The sequence below is a fragment of the Myotis daubentonii genome, chromosome 9 (genome assembly GCF_963259705.1).
Source record: "Myotis daubentonii chromosome 9, mMyoDau2.1, whole genome shotgun sequence".
NCBI lineage: Eukaryota > Metazoa > Chordata > Mammalia > Chiroptera > Vespertilionidae > Myotis > Myotis daubentonii.
In genome coordinates this window covers 82,695,247-82,714,208 of record NC_081848.1, presented here as the reverse complement: position 1 = coordinate 82,714,208, position 18,962 = coordinate 82,695,247, and the positions used below count along the sequence as shown (strand labels likewise).

Genomic DNA, 18,962 nt, shown 5'->3' with positions numbered 1-18,962 from the left:
AGGTGGTCAGGGTACCTCAGTAGTGACTGGTCCAGCAGTTGTTCTGGTCATTCCGCCTTTAGGGTCAATTTGCATATTACCCTTTTATTATATAGGAATAGAGGCCTGGTGCATGGGTGGGGACCGGCTGGCCTGCCCTGATGGGAGCCCCATATCCGGGTGGGGGGTCTCCACTTGAGGGCGAGGCAGCCTGGGCAAGGGGCCACGGTGTTCTGGTCTTTGGTCATTCTGGTTGTGACGGCATTAAGGTAGCCAGCTTTTTATATATATAGATCTCTATCTCCATCTCTCTATCTCTATCTCTATCTCTATATCCATCTATATACATATACATGATATGTTTACATTATTGCTATGTTGTTTTCTACTTGTCCTATGATTTCTCTATTCCCTTCTTTTTCTACTTCTGCCTTTTATCTTAACTGAGTATTTTTTGTTTCCATTTCACCCCAGCTATGGACTCATCAGCTTGGCCTCCTCTTGTGCATTCTTAGTGAGGGCTTAGGGCAGAGACTCTCCGCCTCAGCACCAATGCCGTCCTGAGCCAGATCATTCCTTGCTGGGGGGCCCGTGCCTTACGGGACATTTAGCAGCATCCTGAGCTCTGCCCACTGGGTGCCCGCAGCACCTCAGGGCTCTCCTGCCACCCCCACCCGCTGTGCCAGACAGCGCAGCCAGGAGGCTTGCTCTGTCGAAGACCTCACAGGCCCGCAGGAGAAGAGAGCAAATGGCAAGCACGTTTTCATGAAAGCCTCCGAAACGAGACTTTACAGTTCGCGGTGGCCAAGGCCAGGGACACACACTCCTCTGTAGAGCCACTGGCAGGAGGTTCCAGGGGACTTTGCGGCGGCCGGCCACGTCGGGGGTCCTGGGGCTGGTGGGCGGGTTTTATGCCACAGAGAGACTCCCATTTCCGATTTCCTTCAGACGGCGCTCTGGGAGACATGGTCTACCTCAAAAACTAACCGTTAACTACATCAGAAGATAGATGCATCGGTGCCTTGTCCTAAATGGAAATGTGCAATAACCTGCATCCGAAGGTGGGCTCCCCGGCTCGCAGCCCCCGGGAGCAGCCTGAGCAGGCGTGGAGCCGCATTTCTGCCCCCGCCGCCCCTGCTGGAGGAACTCGGGGCCTCTCCCACTGGACCCTGGGCTGCCATTTCTGTCTCGAGAGAATAGGCATTTCCAGGCACAGAGATGTGGACCCCAATCCCCCCCTGGGACATGGTCTTAGCAAGGCCTTCAGAATACTGGGCCGCAGACGGTGGGGCAGACCAGGGGCTCCTGCACCCCGCAGGGGGGACCTCCAGCAGGCGGTGCCTTAGGACAAGGGGCCCTGGAGCTCATTGGCTTTGGGGTGCCTGTGACTGCGAGAAGCTGAACTTCCCTGAGAGCGGCTTCCCCAGCCTGGCCATCTGTCTGCTGGGACAGGGGGGCGGAGGCAGGGGCGCAGGCTCCGCCCAGCAGCTCCTGAGGCCACCGAGGCCACTGAGGGATCTGCAAAGAGGTTCTCTTTTCCTAACAACCTCAGGAGCTGTTTTATCCCGGGCGAAGGTGGTGATGGGGGGCGGGCTGGTTAGGCAGCCAGCAGTGCTCTGTCTCCTAAGCCCCCAGAATGGAAGCTGGTGGGCAGAGCGGCCTAGAGACACTCAGCTGCCCTGACAGGAGGGACAGAGCATGAGGAGCAGGGAGGAGGGCGCAAGGGGACCAGGAGGGGAACCGGACGGACACTCCCGGAGGAGGGGTGCGTGGTTTAGCCACTTCAGAGAAGTTGGGCTGCGTGTACGAGAGCTGAGCACACACTCCTCGGCTTCGTGACCAGGCAGCTGCCAGCTGGCCACGGACGCAAGAGAACTGCGTGCACGTGTCCGTAAAAGCACACGCACCGCCGGGCTTTCTTATCTTCAGTCCTGAAGCCACCCATCCTCCCGCGGAGGGGTCTACTGCCCCCACGGCTGGCGGCTCGGGTGCTCCCGTGGGGGCCGCGTGCCCTGCTTTTAGGGCTGCGGGCACCACCTCATCTACACGGGGCTTCCTCCAGGGGTAGCAGCAACACAGACTTGCCACTTGCACACAGAAATGGCTCCGCCTTGCCATTTCTCACGGGACACATTTCTGGTTTTACACCCAAAGCTCTGGGGGGCGGGGGGGGGGTGTCCATCATCCTTCCCCTCTTACCAAGGGGTTCTTTCTTTCTCTGGCTTCAGCTTTCTGCAGATCCCAGTTCCCCTCCCATAGCTCTCCTGGCCCAGCGCGCACACCCTGTCCGCACAGGCCCTGCAGTTCCACCCGGAGGCCTCTGGGGGCTGGACCTGTACTAAACCCGCAGATCTGCGCTCCAGCTGGTGCACAGGTGCCGGCTCGGGGTCACTACAACTTCAACTTCACCTTCACTCCTGGTACCTGGTATATCAGCGTTTATATTCAGCCGTACACTTAGTAGGCATCTTCAGTGGTAACATTTTCATATTCCAGATATTGCGGTGGGCTCAGGGCTGACAATGGGGAAGGAAAGGAGTCATGAGGCCTGGCTGTGTAGAATAACAGTTCTTGTAGGGAAAGCACATATTTGCCACAAAGCACCCAGTCCAAGTGAAGTTAGAGTGTGACAAGTGCTACTCGGGAGAAGTACATGGGCGCCTCGACCTAGTCACAGGGAGCAGACGCGGGCTCCACAGGAGAGAGCCCGTTTCCGACCGGGGAAGGCCATGCGCGTTGTTAGCAGTCCTGGGAAGAAACTGGTCCTGGGGCAGCTCAGGTGTCAGGGCCGTGAGTCATGCTGGAACAGGGAAGGTCCTCCTCCACTGTGTGTGGCTCTGGGAGGGCAGCCATGTCCCAGCGTCGCCTGGTGGAAGGTGAGCTGAGCCCATGGGCGTGGAGGCAGGTCAGGGTCATTGCAGGGACAGCCAGTCTTGACTCTAAATATATGAATGGACGTGCGTCCTGGATCGGAGCATGGTTATCTCCTAGCTGTTCTTCCTTCCTGGTAAATTCTCTTTATTAGCTACAGGCTGGGATTTGCTGAGCTCTGGGGATTGAGGGTCCAGACTTTCATGTCTTTGGGATGGGAAGCCAAGTGGAAAGTGTCCCCTATCCCCAGGGCCAGTGGTGGCCATGGTGACCCCACAGGTAGAGACTCTCCAGGGTCAGTCTCTGGGGAAGCTTGGTGGTAGATGCAGCAGCCCAGCAGCCTTGAAGGAGAGGGGGGTGGCCACTTCTGAGCCCACACGGGATGCAAACAGGACAACAGCTGGGAGTGATATCAATAAGAGAACCTTCCAGAAATCGAACCCGGAGCAGACTGATGTATGCTAATTGAGCCCATGAAGTAACAGTGATTTCACGCAATAGTCACGGGCAGGTAAGGCTAGACCCAGTGTCATAAACGCCATCCTTTATAACAATGGAGGCTGGCCCACTGAGGCACTGCAGGTGTGGCGGGAGGTGGCTGTCTGGTCTGGATGTTGGACTCACTCGCCAGATGCTGGGATTAGCCAGAGGAATTTTAGTCCCTTGTCCACCCGGAGAGTAAAATTAATCGAGGCAGAAGCAAAAGTGTGTGGAGCCAATTTATTGAACGTCTGCTGACGGTCAGCAATGTGCTAAGGCATTTACATCACCTCAAGGAAACAAGCAAAGCAGCCACTCTCACCCCCATGTTACAGAAGAGGAAACGGAAGCTCAGATTTCAAGAGTCTTTTTCAAGATCAGCCAGTAGAAGTGGCTAACGGGTACTCAATTGTAGATGCTTCCCTTCCAAAGAGTTTTCTTCCCCTCCAGTTTTATTTATTTCAAGAAAAACGATTTAAAATATAATAATGTTACATGCAGTAAACACCAATTATTCAAGAAAAATGATTTTACATATAATAATACTAGAGGCCCAGTGCACGAAATTTATGCACAGGTGGGGTCCCTAGCGGCTGCTGGCCAGGGCCTCCCTTCTCCCACCTGTCTGCCACCACTGGAAGGAGAGGGGCCACGGCCATTGGCCAGCCCTGTCCCCTGGACAAACTCCTGGATGAGGGGACAATTTGCATATTAGGCTTTTATTAGATAGGATTGCATGCAATAAACATTAATATTTCAAGAATATCCAAAGATTCTTGAGTTTGCAGGAAAGTTGTGGAAATATTTGGTAAAGGGATCACTGGATTCATTCATTTTCTTCTTCAAGAAGCTTTGGTCTTGCTAGAATTAGTCCCTGGAAACGCCAGTGGGAGAGAGCATCGGGCACAGAGGGGGTCAGCTGGTCCTTGAAGCGGCCTCTAACTGGAGACTGTTTAGTGGCTTCTTCAAGCAGCTGTTGTTGCTGGGGAGCACTGAGAAGAAGTAGCCAGGACTGGTGGCACCGCCACAGAAGCACCAGCTGACTCGGAAACTCCACTCTGAGGAGGAGAGCAGTGCATTGCTCAGAGTTAAAAGGAGTCCAAGACTGATAGTCCCTCCCTCTCGAGTCACACAGAGACACATGACTTCTGTCCACCCCAGAGACCTTTCCCCAGGAAAGAAGTGGACTGTGTCCCCAAGAGCTCATGTCTGAGCAGCTCTGGCCCTGGAGGCCCTCTGCGGGGGGAAGGTGATCCTATCGGACCCTGGCTCATTCCAGACTCTCCCTGACAACCCCCAGGACCTTTCAGGATCTGCCTTCAGAGCCAAGCTCAGAGGTAAAGGACTGCATATGCTCAGAGCCAGCCAGGCCCTCCCTCACAGGTCCTCCTTCTGACCCTTCATTCTGCACACGAGGAAAGCCCGGAGAGGGGCAGTGACCTGTCCAAAGCCCTCATTGGACCGGAAGCTGGTTTGGGATTTGAGCTTAGGTGTCTGCTATTCACAGGCAGCTCAGTATTCGGAAGGGATCCAGGCAGCTGAGAGCACAGAGGGCGAGGGGCGGTGCTGCTGTGGAACTAGGGACGAGAGGACCCTAGTGCATCCTGGTGGCAGGCGGCTGCGGGGTCACGGAAGCTATGCTGATGAGCTCGGAAACCATGTTCTCCTCTGAGCCTGGGCTCCTCCTCTGTAGACTGGGGCAAGAAATGCTGCCTGATTGGCCATAGGCCTGTGGGAGGAGCAACTGCTAGTCAGAGTGGCTCACATCTGAGTGGAGCTCCAACCCCCCAACCCCCCAAACCCCCCACCCCGGCTCGTTCCCAGTCATGTAATGCCCACAGGAAACCGTGACGTGGACAGGATAGAGGCACGTGGCCGACTCTGGATAGAAAACCGAGTCCAGGCAGGAAAGTGATCCTGTAGCGCAGTGGTTCTCAACCTTCCTCATGCCATGACCCTTTAATCCAGTTCCTCATGTTGTGGGGACCCCCAACCATAAAATTATTTTCGTGGCTACTTCATAATTGTAATTTTGCTACTGTTATGAATCATAATGTAAATATCTGATATGCAGGATGTATTTTCATTGTTTGCAACTCACAGGTTGAGAACCTCTGCTGTAGCAGGTCTCCCGGCTGGTCGGGGGGTAGTGGCAGAATCTACACCCCGTTTTCCTGGCCTGCAGGGCAAGGAGGCCTCCCCGGGTTGCACTGGCGACCCTTCGCAAAAGGCTTCCCCACTGAAAAGGGCTCTTCAAAGAGCAGAAAGCAGTCAGACTCAGTGGACAAAACACTGGTTTTGGAGTCAAAGCAATTGGTTCACACTCTGAAATGTGCACGTAGCTTTGGGGCCTGGGGCTGGTTAAGTGTTCGGTCCCTGATAATTACGAAGAGCCGCCCCTCATCCTCCTGTCAAGGGATCTCCAAATGGAATCACCCCATAGGGCTCTTACCTGTTGGCTGCAGGGCGGCCATTTCTCAGTTTAGCGACAAAGTGCTCACAGTTGGGAAATAAAAATTGTCATTCCAGGTTTCACCAATTTTCTTCTTCGCCAGATTGACAATGTCATGCACAGGCCGGGGTCTGTACTTGTTATCCCAGAAGTTGTTGACCTTGTACGTGTTATCCCCTGCCACTTCTTTCAGAGGTTCACATTTCACCATGTCTTGTAATACTACATAGCCATGTTCAAGGTCGGAAGAGCTAGACCCGGAGGACACACCTGGGATCACAGAGAGACTAAGATGCTGCCATGCTCAGCAGTGCCATGTTGGACAAGGAGGGGAAGAAGAGAGGACGCCCCACTATTGACATCTCAGGTCACTGTCCCTTCCTTCTACTATCATTCCCTCTTGCTGGAAGTTAAATTTAGCAGGAGTGCAATTGTTTGAGCCACACTTTTGTAACTTAACTACTTAAGGCTCTGTTGCCAACATGTTCCCACAACAAATGGCAACTCCACCACAACTTAGAATGGGTGCCATGGGATTCCACTGATGTCAGACTTTGATGCATTTAACAAATCTCCAATTGTTGGGTATTTCAGTTGTTTAAACTTATTTTGACCATACACAATGACATCATAACAATACTTGCAGATGACGCATCTTTGGGCATGGGTCTGACTCAGACACATTTTTGAGTTTTTTAGAATCTACCTGGAAGAAGCCAGTCTCAGCTGATTCTCTTACAACCCCTCCCAGGTGATAACTTGTCTGCATTTCACAGAACCAATTTTGAGCCAGAGAACTTAAGAGACAAAAGTTGTGGAGCAAGGATTTGAAAGAACTCCAAAGGCCTAGCGATTTCTACTACTGTGTAGAAACTGTGGGCCCCATGGCAAGAGGGAACTTCTCATCATTTTCTTACGTCCTATCACCTGGCTTAGTTCTGGACACTTAGGAGAGAGTCACAACAGAATTGTCCACGGATGGAGTCCACATTCCATTCCTTAGCGAGTAAAGATCTGACATGTCATAGTTGAAAAGGAAAAGGATGCTATTACCACAGTAATGAGTTCTCTTTTGTTCCCTTTTCTCAACATAAAGCTGGTGATTAAACAAATAATTCATCTTTACCTGATTTCACATGAATCACAAAACCGTCTCCCACATAGATAGCCCAGTGCTTGTAAACATCTCCAATTTGAATCAGGTCTCCAGGTATTGGGTCCTCGCTTGACTACAACAGAAAAGCAGAGAGAGGGTAGACAGATGGAAGGAAGCAGCAGAGGCCTGGCTGGAGAGCTGCAGGCTGCTCCCTGCCACACCACACCTAGTAGCAGCCCCGGGAGAGGAGCCTCCAGGACTGCTGGGGTCACCCGCTTTGCTGTCACTCAGAGAAGCCCCGTTGGGGGCAGGAGGGACAGGAAGCCTGGACACAGTCGGGCGGAGCCTTTCCTCTCGGGGTCCTAGCACTTTGTCCCGCCCCATTGCTCCCGCCCCACTGCTGGGCATTAGCGTGGCTCTCATCTGCTCTGACTTCCACATCCTCAGTCTGACTGCAGCTGAGAGACTGCCCCCGCCCCCCCGGGCTAGCCAGTTCCTGAAGATCAGCTCACAGCAGCCCCTTAAGCGGTCTTTTCAAGGCAAACAAACCAATCCAGAGCTCACTGCAGGCCACTCTCCACCTACCCCAGTGCCCTCAGGTCCAGGGACAAGTCAACAGAGACAGCGCCTCCGCCCCAGAGCCTGCAGAAAGCATTCTACCAGCAAGTCCTAAGCCTGCTCACCCGCCCCAGTCACTCTTCCCACAGACACCACCGGCCAGGCTCTTGCCCTTAGCTCTTGTCCAGCTCTTCACCCGCGTCCCTCTCACCCTCATCCCTCTTCACCTCCCTGTCTCCCTCCCCACTTTCTCTGCCTCCTCCCCAACCCAGGGCTCCCTCATGTGGCCCTGCGTGGCGGCCATGCCCCCTCCTCTTGGGAGCTGGGAGTGACAGCTGTCTCCTCCTCTGCAATCCTCTCCTGACCGGTTGCCTTACTGAACCTCCAGGAGTCTATTAAGACGCAGGTGTTCGAGCAGGTTGTCCATAGCGGTGCTGAGTAGCCTCCTCCTCAGACTCTGTCCCAACCTCCGGGCACTCATTCATGGAGACACGAACTGAAGGCTCCTCAGGGCCACACAGTGGGCACCTGGGCCAGGCACCCTCCCTGGTGGCGACCACACAGCTGCCAGTGGGACATTTCCATCACACCCACCCACTCAGCCAACAGCACCTCAGGTTAAAGGGCCCAACAGGTCCCCACTCCTGGGTGTGGGCACGGGGACTGGTGAGGTTGAGGGACTTTCCCCATATGGCTCAGCCGGACAGCAGTCTGCCCTTCCCGCTCCCACACCCGCCCCCAATGCAGGCTGCCTTTCTCCATGTCCACACGCCTTCCCAGGGAATGAGTGTCCGCCCCACAGGGCATCCAGTCCCATGGAATGAAGCCTGCTCTGTCCCTCTGCTCCTCCTGTCCCCATCCTTCTGGCGTCACTCAGCCCAGCTTGCTAATCAGAGGCCTGGTCATCCTTCCCTCGTCCTTCCCCCTCATCCCCACATCCAAGTACCAAGTGCCTTCAACACCACCTTCCTCCATCCCCCTCCCTCTAACCTGGGTTTCATTCCACTCACTCCTTACCCACTGGTGTTGTCCAGTGGGACCTTCACAGGGAACATCGGGCAATGACCTACTGAGACCCTCAGAATGCTGTCCACACCCTTTAGGCAGCTCATGGTCCAGCTCTTCACCCTCATCCCTCTCACCCTCATCCCTTTTTTCCTCCTCTACTCTTCTCTTCCTGAGCTACCTGTCTTTCCCCACCTCACGCTCTCTCTCTCCTGCTCCTCTGACGTCATGTTCTCTCTCCCTCCTACACCCTCCGAGCCCTCCCCGTGTGACACACACTCTCCTCCCAGCAGACAGTCTCTCCTCTGGGCACCTCACTGCCTCAGGCTGGACCAGCTAACCCTCCTCTCTGTGCACAGATGGCTTTGATACAACTTTCTGTGCCTCTCTGCCAGCGCCTCTGGTTTGGGATCTACGGGGAATGGTAAGAGCAGGGTATGAGGACCAGCCTTCCCAGAACCTCTTCACTTAGGACAAGCCCAGATCACTGGGCCGGACAGACTTGGGTGAAGGGCCTTGAAGAAGGGCTCCTGGCTGGGCAGCCGCAGGGTGAGACCGGAACGGCTGTCCGTGACTTTCAGAGCACGGGGGCCCACAGCACTGTCCTGGGCTGACGATCCCTTGCAATGTGCTTCCAGACTGAAAGGAGCTCTTCAGGGACGAATACACCCAGGTTCACTCCTCACCTCATGTCTGACACGTTGGAGAAGTTGCCTGAACTCTGTGTGCCCCATGGCTGATGGTCAGGACTTAGTGAGCTGGGAGCCCTCACATGCTGGGCACTCTAACATTACTGAGATAATCAATACTGCAGCATCACTGTGAGAACCAATATTGAAGCATCACTGTGAGAACCAATCCTGCAGCATCACTGTGAGAATTAATACTGCAGCATTACTGTGAGATCCAATATTGCAGTATTACTGTGAGAATGACTGCTGCATATCTACTGTGAGAATTCATACTGTAGGGTTTATGAGAATTAATGCTGTAGTATTACTGTAAGAATTAATGCTGTAGTATTAATATAACAAATACCACACAGGCTTCACTGGTGGTTTTCCCAAATCCCACCCATTTTCCCACTGAGGAAGAACTCCAGAGGGTAAAGGGTCACCCCTTGAAGGGCCTTACCAACTCACGGCGGGGCCAGCCATATCTCAGATCAGCGACAAAACGTTCGCTATTTTCGCGGAGAACTGAGTAAGTCTTCTGGTTACCAATCATCTCCTTGGCAGAAGTGATGATCTCATGCACAGGCCTGGGTCTGTACTTATGGTCCAAGTGGTTGTTGACCTTGTAGGAACAGCCGCCAGCCGCCTTCTGCAGAGGCTCTTTTGTGACCTCAGCCCTGCCTCTCAGAAACATAGGCATGTTGAAGGGCCCAATACTGCGCGATTCACCTGGAACCACAGAGTGAATCGCAGGCAGGTGAGATAGGGAGACAATGGCAGGAGACAAAAGGCACACACCCTACCAGTTATGGCGGTTTGCGTGGTAACTTTTCCCAGGAAGGATGCGAAGAGTCACAGATTCTGTTCTTTCCCTGAGCAAGGTGTCCTGAATTATTTTCACATGTCGTAAATGACATGATTGTCAATGGCTGGGTCACAAGACAATGTCATAGTGTTGTGTGAATGTGACCCATGGCCTTTTACTGAGCATTTGGGTTGATGGAAAGCTGAGCCATGAGAAGCAGTTCTGTTAGGAATATACTGATATACCTGTGCATCTTCATACCCTGGTGCGCTTCAGAATCAGATCTATTTTCGTAGATTGTCTAGCTTAATTCTCGTTGTACCCTTCAAGGAAAATATTATCATCTCCATTTGGCAACCAATATTGGGCCCGAGGGACATTAACAGTCACGTCTGTGCTGCGAAAGCTCCTAGAACCACAATGTGACACTTCCTCTCTCAAGCTCCGAGGGCCAGGCTCCTGCCCCCGCACGGAGCTGAGGCCGAGGGAGCCCTGCACGTCCGTGTCTCCTGTCCCATGACCTGGCACAGTGCCGGGCACAGGGAGAGTCCACAGAAGAGCTCTCAGCTGATGGACTCCCAATTCCATTCTTTCTTTCTTTTTTTTTTTTTTAAAAATATGTCTTTATTGATTTCAGAGAGAGGAAGGGAGAGGGAGAGAGAGTTAGAAACATCAACGATGAGAGAATCATCAAGTGGCTGCTTCCTGCACACCCCCTATCTGGGATCGAGCCTGCAACCCAGGCATGAGCCCTGACGGGGAATCGAACCCTGACCTCCTGGTTCATGGGTCAATCGATGCTCAACCACTGAGCAACACTGGCGGGGCCCAATTCCATCCTAATAGTGAGTCCTGGTGTGTTTTCTAAGAGGAAGAGTAACTATTGAGCACACTAAGTAAGCACACTACTATCTGTTTCTAATCTCAAGGATGAAGGTTGCACTTGGAATCCATCCTCTTAAGAAAACCTGTCCACACCTGGGAGGTCAGATGTAAAAAGGACCACATGTCCTCGCAGTCATGCTCTCTCCTACAAGGCCCCTAAGTGTCATCTGGGTAAAATGAGCGTGATTAACTTTTTATACTAAATCCCTATGTTCCTCCAACACCGTCAGGACAAATGATGACTTGTGGGAAACACATAAGATGCAGAAGTAGCATTCCCACATTGATGACAATTATTTTCCCCGGATGAAGACAGAGCATCAAAGGTTGCATTTCCATTGCTCTGTGGGACACGAGCCAGTTTGCATCTGATGTAGCAGGCTTCTTCCAGCCACTTTGGTTTTTTTCATGGACCATGCATCAGTTCCGTTCGTTCTCCTGCTAACCGGCTCATCATCGTCCTGCTTCTGCCTTATTTATGGGGTAGATGAACTATTACCAGGTGCTTGCTGTACATTTTCATGAGAATTTTCCCTTTGGGTGGGCACTTTGAAAGCGGCTTCTGCTAAGAGCATGCTATCTAATAAAGAGGTAATATGCAAATTGACCATCACTCCAACACACAAGATGGTCACCTCCATGTGGACACAAGATGGCCACCACAACTTGGCTGGCAGGGGTGGGCAGTTGTGGGTGATCAGTCCTGCACGGGAGGGCAGTTAGGGGTAATCAGGCCAGCAGGAGAGGGCAGTTAGGTGTGACCAGGCCTGCAGGAGAGGACAGTTCAGGGTGACCAGGCCAGCAGGGTAGGGCAGTTAGGGGTGACCAGGCCTGTAGGATAGGACAGTTGGGGGCGACCAGGCCAGCAGGGGAGGACAGTTTAGGGTGACCAGGTTGGCAGGGGAGGGCAGTGTGGGGGACCAGGCCTGCAAGGGAGGGCAATTTGGGGCAACCAGGCTGGCAGGGGAGGGCAGTTGGGGGCGACCAGGCTGGCAGGGGAGGGAAGTTAGGGCAATCAGACTGCCAGGGAGCAGTTAGGCATCGATCAGGCTGGCAGGGGGGTGGTTAGGGGGTGATCAGGCTGGCAGGCAGAAGAGGTTAGGGGCAATCAGGCAGGCAGGTAGGCGAGTGGTTGGGAGCCAACAGTCGTGGATTGTGAGAGGGATGTCCGACTACCCTCAAGGGGTCCCAGATTGGAGAAAGTGCAGACTGGGCTGAGGGACACATAATCCCCCCACCCCTCATGCATGAATTTCGTGCACTGGGCCTCTAGTCTATTATAAATACTAAGACACCGAGTTTGTGAAATCACACACTTTCGAAAACCGCAACACTGAGGGCGCTTCCTGTGTAAGACCTGGACTGTGAGCTCCTGATGAACTTTGCTGCTTTAAGTCACATCATCGGAGCCCCAGGTACAGAGGGAGCCAGCCCTGCCTGCGGGTCCAGGTGCTGAAGCAGCTCAGTGGCTGTGGACCCTGTGGGCACAGGGGCTGGGTTTGGACTATGCCCTGCGTGAGCTCTGCGCAGGGAGAATGTGTCTCCCAACTCAGGCTCCCGTGCTGGGCTTTCATTCCAACTGCTCTCATTATCTTATTAACAAAGCCTTGGCGAATCCTGCTTCCAACAGGCCTTACCTGGAGCAGTCAGATGGATCACATAACCATCACCCACATAGAGCGCCCAGTCACGGTAGAGCCTCTGAGAGATCTCAATTATGTCTCCAGGTCTGGGATCTTGAACCAACTGTAAGAGGAAAACCAGAGATGGTAGACAGGCTGCCAGGCAACAGCAGAGACCCTGGCAGGAGCTGCAGCGTGGCCTGGGGACCCCAGGCTGCTGTTCATCATCTGTCACCCAGGGAATCCCTTGTCTTTCTGAGGGGAACCAGAAGCTGGAACCCGGGAGAAGGAACTTCTGGGATGGAGAAAGGAGCACAGTCTGGGTGGCATAGGATGTGTGTGTGTGTGTTGTGTGTACACGCACACAGTGGATACAGACGTGTATATGCAGGTGGAATGCACATGTGTCCTGATTGTAATGACATGACAGGCTGCATGTAGAACCCCTTCCCTGAGGCTGGGGCCCCAGGCCCATCCCCAACAACGTGGGGCAGGTGAGTCTGAGTGTCTCGGCCCTCACACACTGCCCTCATGTCTCCATCACGCCTCTGGCCTGGCTGTGCTTGGCTGCAACACGGGCCTCCTCCAGCCCGGAGACACCCACCCTTGGAGATGCCAACGAAAGAGACAGGAAATGACAGCAACCTATCAGCCCCCAAGCCTTCTAGGGACCCCCAGTGTGGCTGCCCAGCTTCCTGCACTGGTCAGGGCGGGGGCAGGTGGGGCTCACATACTCAGGCAGTAGGCTCTGCTGGCACATTTCCCCCCAAACAGCCACCCTCCCAAGCCCAAGGGAAGGAAGCAGCACCCGTTCCTCAGCTGGGGAAACTGAGGGTCAGAGAGGCAGAGGGACTTGCCCAGGGACACTCAGCTGGCAGTGGCTACACTGGGTCTTCACTATCCCACCCATTTCTGGTCCCCTTTCCTCCCTCCCTCCCTGCTTTACCACTTCCTCCCTGCTCCTCAGTGTCCCTGCCCAGGGTACTGCAGCTTCATGACTTGAGAATTTTTCAGTTTTTCTTCTTGTTTGTGCCTGACCTCAACATACCTCCTGCAGCGCTCACCCCAGGCCGCCCAATCTGAGACCAGGGGCCAGCTTCCCTTTGCCCTCATTCAATGTCAACATCCAACAGTGGTCATTTAGCCTGGAGGCTTCTCTGGAATTCACTTCTTTGTTCATCTTTCTCCCAGACTTTATTCAGGGCCATCCTGTTCCCGATTATGTGACCCCATGTTTTACAGACCCACCCCCAGACTTCTGTCCCACCCACTCCAGGCCTGTGTGAGACTCTTGGGTGGGGCTATTTGGTCCTGACAGGGGGTTGGGGGAGGGGGCTTCCTATCTGGACTCCAGGGGCCAGAGCTCTGGGGGTGAAAATGGGAATGGCTCTGTGGTCTGGACTCTACCTCGGCAGAGGGACGGTGGTGGCAGAGCTGAGGGGAGACAATGGGAAACCATGGCCTCAGGGATCACTGTGCTCTGTGTACTGTTCCCAAGTGCAGCCTGGAAACTTCTATCTCCAGCCCCACCTCAGCCCTGAACTCCAGACTTGCATGTACAACTGCTACTCAAAAGCTCTACCTAGATATCTAACTGGAGACCTCAACACCCCACCTGAGCATCAAATCCTTAATTTCCCTCCCAAACCTCCTCCTATCCCCTCATCTCCTCCACCCCGGCTGCCCGTCACCCCATCACAGGGGCTGTGAGCCCTGGAGGTGCTGTGGTTCAGCAGAAAGAGCCGGGAGCACTGGGGATTGAATGCTGCTTCTGCCTCTCACTAGCTGTGCTTTGCTAAGAGGGAAAGAGGAGAGCGGTAAGGATGTGCCCAGACCTCACAGAACATGTCCTCGAGCTCTTACATGGGCCACAGACCTTGAGCATCCCTTGCCCGAGGGCTCTCTGGGGCCTTAGAAGCCCTGTCATGGTCCCGGGTTGGCCCAGACTTTCCTGACAGCACACAGGGCATCAGGAGCTGCCTTTAGGGTGGGTTTTAGAGGCAAAGAATCCTGAAGGGGTAGAGGTGGCCAGAACCCCAGAGGTTCTCCAAACATCCCCTCCTTGTGCACATGGGGAAACTGAGGCCAGAGAGGAATTGACCTGTTCAAAGACCCTGAGTGGATCAGGAACAGACCCGAGATTTGATCTCAGACATCCTAACTCCCAGCCAGCAGGAAGCAGGGAGCATAATTTTGCCTCAGTCCTGGAAAGTTTTTCTTCTGGATGCACAGTCCTATCACCTCCACCCCAAGGAGACCCCCAGAAGGGAGAGGGAGCTCCCACAGAGGGCCTTACCTGCCCGTTGAGGGCACTGCCATATCTCAGATCCGTGACAAAGCGCTCACAGTTCCTGCTCAGAACCGGGTGCTCCATCTTCTTACCAACCAACCAGTTCCCAAATGTGATGATCTTCTTTATGGGCCGTGGTTTGTACAGGTGGTCCAAGTAGTTGTTGACCTTAAACGAGCAGTTTCCCACCACTTCCACCAGGAGCTCCTTTTTCACCTCCCCTAAGTCAGTGGGGGATCCAGCCTCAGAGTTCTCCCCTGGAATCAGACACAGGAGTATCAGGAACTGCAGGGGAGGCCAGGGAGGGAGAGAGAAGACACAAGACAGGGGAGAAGGGCCAGGGGATGACTCTATTGAGCCTTGGTTCTGTCCCTTCACCAACGTGATTGGAGGATTCAATGATTTTGCTCTTTTCCTTAATAAGCTGTGAATACTTTTCATGTTAATCCATGGTGTGATGGTCATCGCCTGCCACTGTGTTCCATTATATGATTGGACATTATCTAGTTGACCAAGTACCTATTATTGTCTGGTCCTAGTTTATCCATTGTAAACAGTGGTAGTAAATGGTATTTGTTCATCTTTGCACTTGCATATTTCAGAAAGAGATTAAAGTTATTTTAGTCCCACTGTGTTTCAGACACTCTGCTGTACTTTTATTACATAGGATTATTACACTCATAATCCTATGTAATAAAAGTACAGCGACCGAACCGCAGAACGACCAGAATGACTGGAACAACACCGGCCCCTCACCCAGCGGCCTTCCCACCCCACCCCCCAAGCCTAAATCATTGCTGGGCTCCCTGGTGCATGTACAGTTAGTGCAAGCACAAGAAAATAATCATCAGTCCCTTCTGTCCCCAACCAGAGTCTCCAGAGGGCTCTGCTAATACTGCAGCCAAGGTGTGGAATTCTCCCTCCACAGCCCGCAGCCCTAGGAGACCTTCCAAAATTGCCAAAAGGGCAACCTAAGCATTAAGGGGATGCCAGCCCTTTGCTAGGAATGTAGAGAGGCTGGGAGGGGATTTTGTGAAATGGCGGTGCCTTGCAGATTAGGTGAGCTTTCAATCTCTCTTTAAAAGTGGTGGCAAAGAGGACCCTTAGGCTGCCAGGAACTACAGCGAATGGTAGGCACATTCACAAACAGAAGAACTTTTAAACAAACAGACATGAAGATCATATTGGGAACTGAGGGCAGAGCCCCGGGAAGAACGCAAAAATCATTCAAGGGCCATCATTCATCTTGATATACGTTTGCAAGCAACACATAAACAACTTCATCTCCTGGCACGTGATATGCAACAGCTCTGTTGTGGGTTGTCTTTGTGCCATCCTTAAAGAATAATTACATTCAGCTGGGGGAAAGCTATAGCTTCCTGATTAGACCCCACGGCCAGCCCTGCCAATGGGCCCCCATCAGGGTGGGGCAGCCGGACCCCACACGTGCACAAATTCTTGGACAATGCCACTAGTTTCATATTCCCTCACTTATTCTCCTTCTGAATTTCATGGTAAATACTCTCATCTCTGTTCAGCAACAAATATTGGACCCTGAGGCATCATCAGGCTTTTCTGGCAGCTCTGGCCACATGGAGAGTCCACACAGCACTTCCAGCTGGTGGCGTCCAGATCCCATTGACCTAGAGCCCGGGTTTTGCTCTCTAAGAGGAGGGACATAAAGAGCAGGCGAACCAGCAGGATCCCTTTATGTGCGGAGTCTCCAGGCTGAGGCTGCACTCAGCACCCGTCCTTGAGGAAACACCACCTGCACTCACACAGCAGGACCCGGTTCTCACACTCACACCCTCTGTTCCCAGCCTCCTAAGTGTCGTCGGGATTAGGTGGTTTTCGCTTACTATTTGCCATCCATTCTGACAGTTTCCACTCTGTCAGTGTAGGTGACAGCATACAGAACCTGGTCAGTGACAAGCAGATTCTTCTGATCGTGAGACCGGTTCTGTCCAGCGAGAACACAAACGCTTGCTGTCCGAGGTGTGGGTGCCATTGCTCTGCAGGCCCCAGCCCCTGTGCTCCCAGCCCGCGGTCCCATCCCAGCACCTTTCTCTCAGGGACGATACACAGTGTGGGGCCTGCCTGCTCCTCTGACCGGCTGTCATCCTGCTTCTGCTATCCCTGGGGTCCTTCCAGGTTCCAGGTGCTCGTGTGTGTCTGTGTGAGACTCTCTGTGATGTGGGACCTGGGAGAGCTGCTCCGTGGAGGGTGTTCAGGAAACCCTCTCAGGACGCCCTGTTCTGTGACATCCTCTGAGCAACAGGACACAGCGCTGAGAGGCAGTCCCTTCCTGAGAGCGGGACCCCCAGAGACGCTGCTGGTTTAGGGAAATCTATCTGCGCGTCCAGCTAACGGGCTGGAGCTGGAGAGAGTCCAGTGCAGGAGCAGCCCGGCTTCCCTGGGGCCCACGGGCCGCTTTCCCTGCTGGGTCAGGACCTGAGGGACCATTGAGATGCCCCCAAGGGACACGGATGTACAGGCAGCACAAGCCCTGCCCAGGGAGGAACCAACATGGGTTCGCAGGGTGGAAATTCGCTTTGAATTGTTCTCATCATGTTAAAAAATACCTGGAAAGTTACACTTTAAATACCGCTTACCTGGGGGAGCCAGGTGGACCACATAACCATCGCCCAAATAGAGGGCCCAGTGCGAGGAGCCGATGCGGGAAATCTCAATCAGGTCTCCAGGGTTGGGCTCTTCACGAAACTGCAAGGAAACAGCCAGGAGAGTGAGACAGATGTCAGGGAGCTGCAGAGGCCAAGGCTGGGAGCTGCAGCTCTGCCTGGGGATTTGCTTAATGATGCTCACCCCATGGGAAGAGTGTGTGTGTGTGTGTGTGTGTGTGTGTGTGTGTGTGTGTGGAACTCATTTCCCCTGTGAGGTCTGTGGCCTGCTATAGCTACTAGAGGTTGCCTTGTGAGTAACTGGAAGCCTGGAAAAATGACCTTGTGCATTGGGAGAGTGAAGATGTGTACAGAATGTGTATGTACTGTATGTGTGTCTGTGTGTATTGTGCATGGATATGTTGTGTGTTGCATGTACATACATGTACACTAGTGCAGACATGCATATGCAGGTGTACTGTGTATGTGTCTGGAGAGTGTTAACACAACAGCCTGTATGTAACCCCCTTCCCTGAGGCTGGGGCCCAGGCCCATCCCCCACAACACTGTCCAGGTGAGTCTGAGCTTCTCTGCTCTCACACACTGACCCTCATGTCTCCATCCTGTGTTTGCCCTGGCTGTGCATGGGCCCAACAGCCAACACCTCACACTCTGCCCTCCCAGCCCCGGCACACGGACCCTTGAAGATGCTGAGCTGACAGACAGCAGGTGACAGCACCCTGAGGGCACCTGAGCATTGGAGAAGGCCCTCCTGTTGTTGCCCAGCTTCCTGCCCTGGGCACAGGGCTCACAGTCCCCCAGCAGGCTCTGCTGGCACATTTCCCCCATAACTGCCACCCTCCCTAGCCCAGGGGAAGGAAGCAGCACCCACGTGCTCAGCTGGGGAAACTGAGGATCAGAAGGCAGAGGAACCTGCCCAGGGACTCTCAGCTGGCAGTGGCTGCACTCGGTCTTCTCTGCACCGACCCTTTCTGGTCCCCTTTCCTCCCTCCCTCCCTCCCTCCTGCCTTACCACCTCCTCCCTGCTCCTCCATGTCCCTGCCCAGGCACCACAGCTTCCTGATTTAAGAATTTTTCAGTTTTTTTCCTGTTTGTGCCTGACCTCAGCTAACCTCCTGCAGCGGTCACCCCAGGCCGCCCAATCTGAGACCAGGAACCAGCTCCCCTTTGCCCTCATTCCATGCCAACATCCAACAGTGGTCATTTAGCCTGGAAGCTTCTCTGGAATTCACTTCTTTGTCCATCTTTCCTCCATGACTTTATTCAGGCCATCCTGTTCCCGATTATGTGACCCCATGTCTTTCTGACCAACCCCCAGACTTCTGTTCCACCCACTCCAGGGCCTGTGTGAACTTCCATGGTGGGGCCACTTGGTCCTGAAGAGAAAGGATAGGGGAGGTAGCTTGGTGCCTGGGCTCCTGGGGCCAGAGCTCTGGGGGTAAAAGTTGGAATGGCTCTGTGGTCTGGTTTCTACCTGGACTCCAGCTCTGCAGAGGGAGGTGGTGGCAGCGCTGAGAGGAGACAATGGGAAAACACGGCCTCATGGATCACTGTGCTCTGTATGCTGTTCCCAAGTGCAGCCTGGAAACTTCTATCTTCAGCCCCA

General features: G+C 53.7%; 2 protein-coding genes across 2 annotated transcripts in view; one reads left to right on the top strand and one right to left on the bottom strand.

Annotated features, from left to right (window-relative positions):
• Window positions 1–18,962, top strand: part of LOC132241514 (phospholipase A and acyltransferase 2-like) — a 192,762-nt gene that overhangs the window by 49,675 nt on the left and 124,125 nt on the right. The window lies entirely within an intron of this gene.
• The window catches only part of LOC132241499 (uncharacterized), a 234,586-nt gene continuing 219,189 nt past the window's right edge, over window positions 3,566–18,962 (bottom strand). The window contains exons 24-30 of the mRNA XM_059710324.1: window positions 17,330–17,438; window positions 14,724–14,974; window positions 12,443–12,551; window positions 9,576–9,844; window positions 6,909–7,011; window positions 5,783–6,052; window positions 3,566–5,059 (exon numbers count right to left, since the gene is read on the bottom strand). Coding sequence (XP_059566307.1) covers window positions 5,808–6,052; window positions 6,909–7,011; window positions 9,576–9,844; window positions 12,443–12,551; window positions 14,724–14,974; window positions 17,330–17,438 — 1,086 coding nt within the window. The 3' untranslated portion in view covers window positions 3,566–5,059; window positions 5,783–5,807. The remainder of the gene's footprint in view (window positions 5,060–5,782; window positions 6,053–6,908; window positions 7,012–9,575; window positions 9,845–12,442; window positions 12,552–14,723; window positions 14,975–17,329; window positions 17,439–18,962) is intronic.